The sequence below is a fragment of the Etheostoma spectabile genome, chromosome 5 (assembly GCF_008692095.1).
Source record: "Etheostoma spectabile isolate EspeVRDwgs_2016 chromosome 5, UIUC_Espe_1.0, whole genome shotgun sequence".
NCBI lineage: Eukaryota > Metazoa > Chordata > Actinopteri > Perciformes > Percidae > Etheostoma > Etheostoma spectabile.
Window position 1 is genome coordinate 13,695,734 of NC_045737.1, and position 1,376 is coordinate 13,697,109.

At 38.5% G+C, this 1,376-nt stretch overlaps 1 protein-coding gene across 1 annotated transcript in view; it reads left to right on the forward strand.

Moving 5' to 3' along the window:
* The window catches only part of LOC116689161 (serine/threonine-protein kinase N2), a 19,880-nt gene that overhangs the window by 7,107 nt on the left and 11,397 nt on the right, over positions 1-1,376 (forward strand). The window contains exon 6 of the mRNA XM_032515574.1: positions 260-369. Coding sequence (XP_032371465.1) covers positions 260-369 — 110 coding nt within the window. The remainder of the gene's footprint in view (positions 1-259; positions 370-1,376) is intronic.

The following is a 1,376-nucleotide window of genomic DNA, read 5'->3' on the forward strand; positions in this document are numbered from 1 at the left end:
TTCACGTCACCTTTTGGTATCGCCTCAGCTTACTTGGAACCTCGACTGAGGTAGTACTAAAAAAAGTACCTGTTGGCAAGTACCAGGTAATATTTTTCGTAATGGAAAACCAAAAAAAGCGAGTAGAGTCGAGGTGAGTCAAGTAGGTACCGTGTAGTGGAAAAACGCCATTAGTGAGCAGGGAGGGATCAGGCAGTAAATTATTGGTGAAATTGAAATTATGGGTTTCAGTGACGTGTTATTTCTTTCTCTCCCTTAGCGGAGATCAGCGCGGTGCTCAGGCTGGACTCCAGAGTGGTCGGGCGGACACGTTGGGCAGCCGTCAGCAGGCTGACCTGGGATCAGACGTTCTGCATCCAGCTGGAGCGGGTGAGTCCAGTCACTGACATGCAGTCCGTCCCAGCATATTTACACCAGTTTCTCTACTTTTTGCAGTCAGTAGGCCTGTTTTTGATGTCTTATATAGTGAATAGGCCCTCAGAAAAAAGCCAAAAAAACTTTTCTTTAGTGGTGAAAATGACAAATTAATTTACTCAAGTACTTAATCCTTTTAAAGTACTTGTACTTCATTATTTCCAGTTTATGCTACTTTATACTTCTACTTTACTAGATTTCAGAAGGAAATATTGTTACTTTACCGCTTTTGTTAATGTCCAGATCTAACAATGATCCCAGCAATGATTCCAACAATGATCTAATAAAACGTGATTTTATTAACTAACTGTTTAGCTGTCACAACTCAAGAAATGCAGGACAAAAGGCAGAGTGGTATAATTGAATGATTTAATGTCAAAGCGAGGGTTTAAAGTAGAGATGGGTGCACTGTTTCAATACATTGTGTCAGTGCTTGTGTCAAACAACAAAATACCTCGTCACTGTTGGCACTTAATTTACTTTTACAGCTGACTCAAGGAACGCAGGATTGGAAACTGCAAACGCAGAGGATGCAGACAGAGTGATAGTGGGATAAGATGAAAGTAGAATAGTTGAGAAATAAGGAAATGTATACACTAGAAAGAAATAGTCAAACGTATGAGAACATTTCCACCGAATACCAAGTTATATTGTAATAAAAGATTAGCATTGGTATGCATGGTCATCGGGGAAGAGAGTAGAGAGAGGGGGCTGAAGGGATGAGCTGGGGGGGATAATGTGAAACTAGAAGCATATAACAACAGTATAAAGACAACAAAATAACAATAATAATAATAATGTTCTTATTGTTATTATTATTATTATTATTACTGTTATTTTGTTGTCTTTATGCTGTCTTTTTCATCTATTTTTTAATTCTTTTTTCTTGCTAAAACTGCTGCTGGAACTTTCAATTTCCTCGTGGCAGTCATCCCAAAAGGATCAATAAAGAGAAGTCTAAG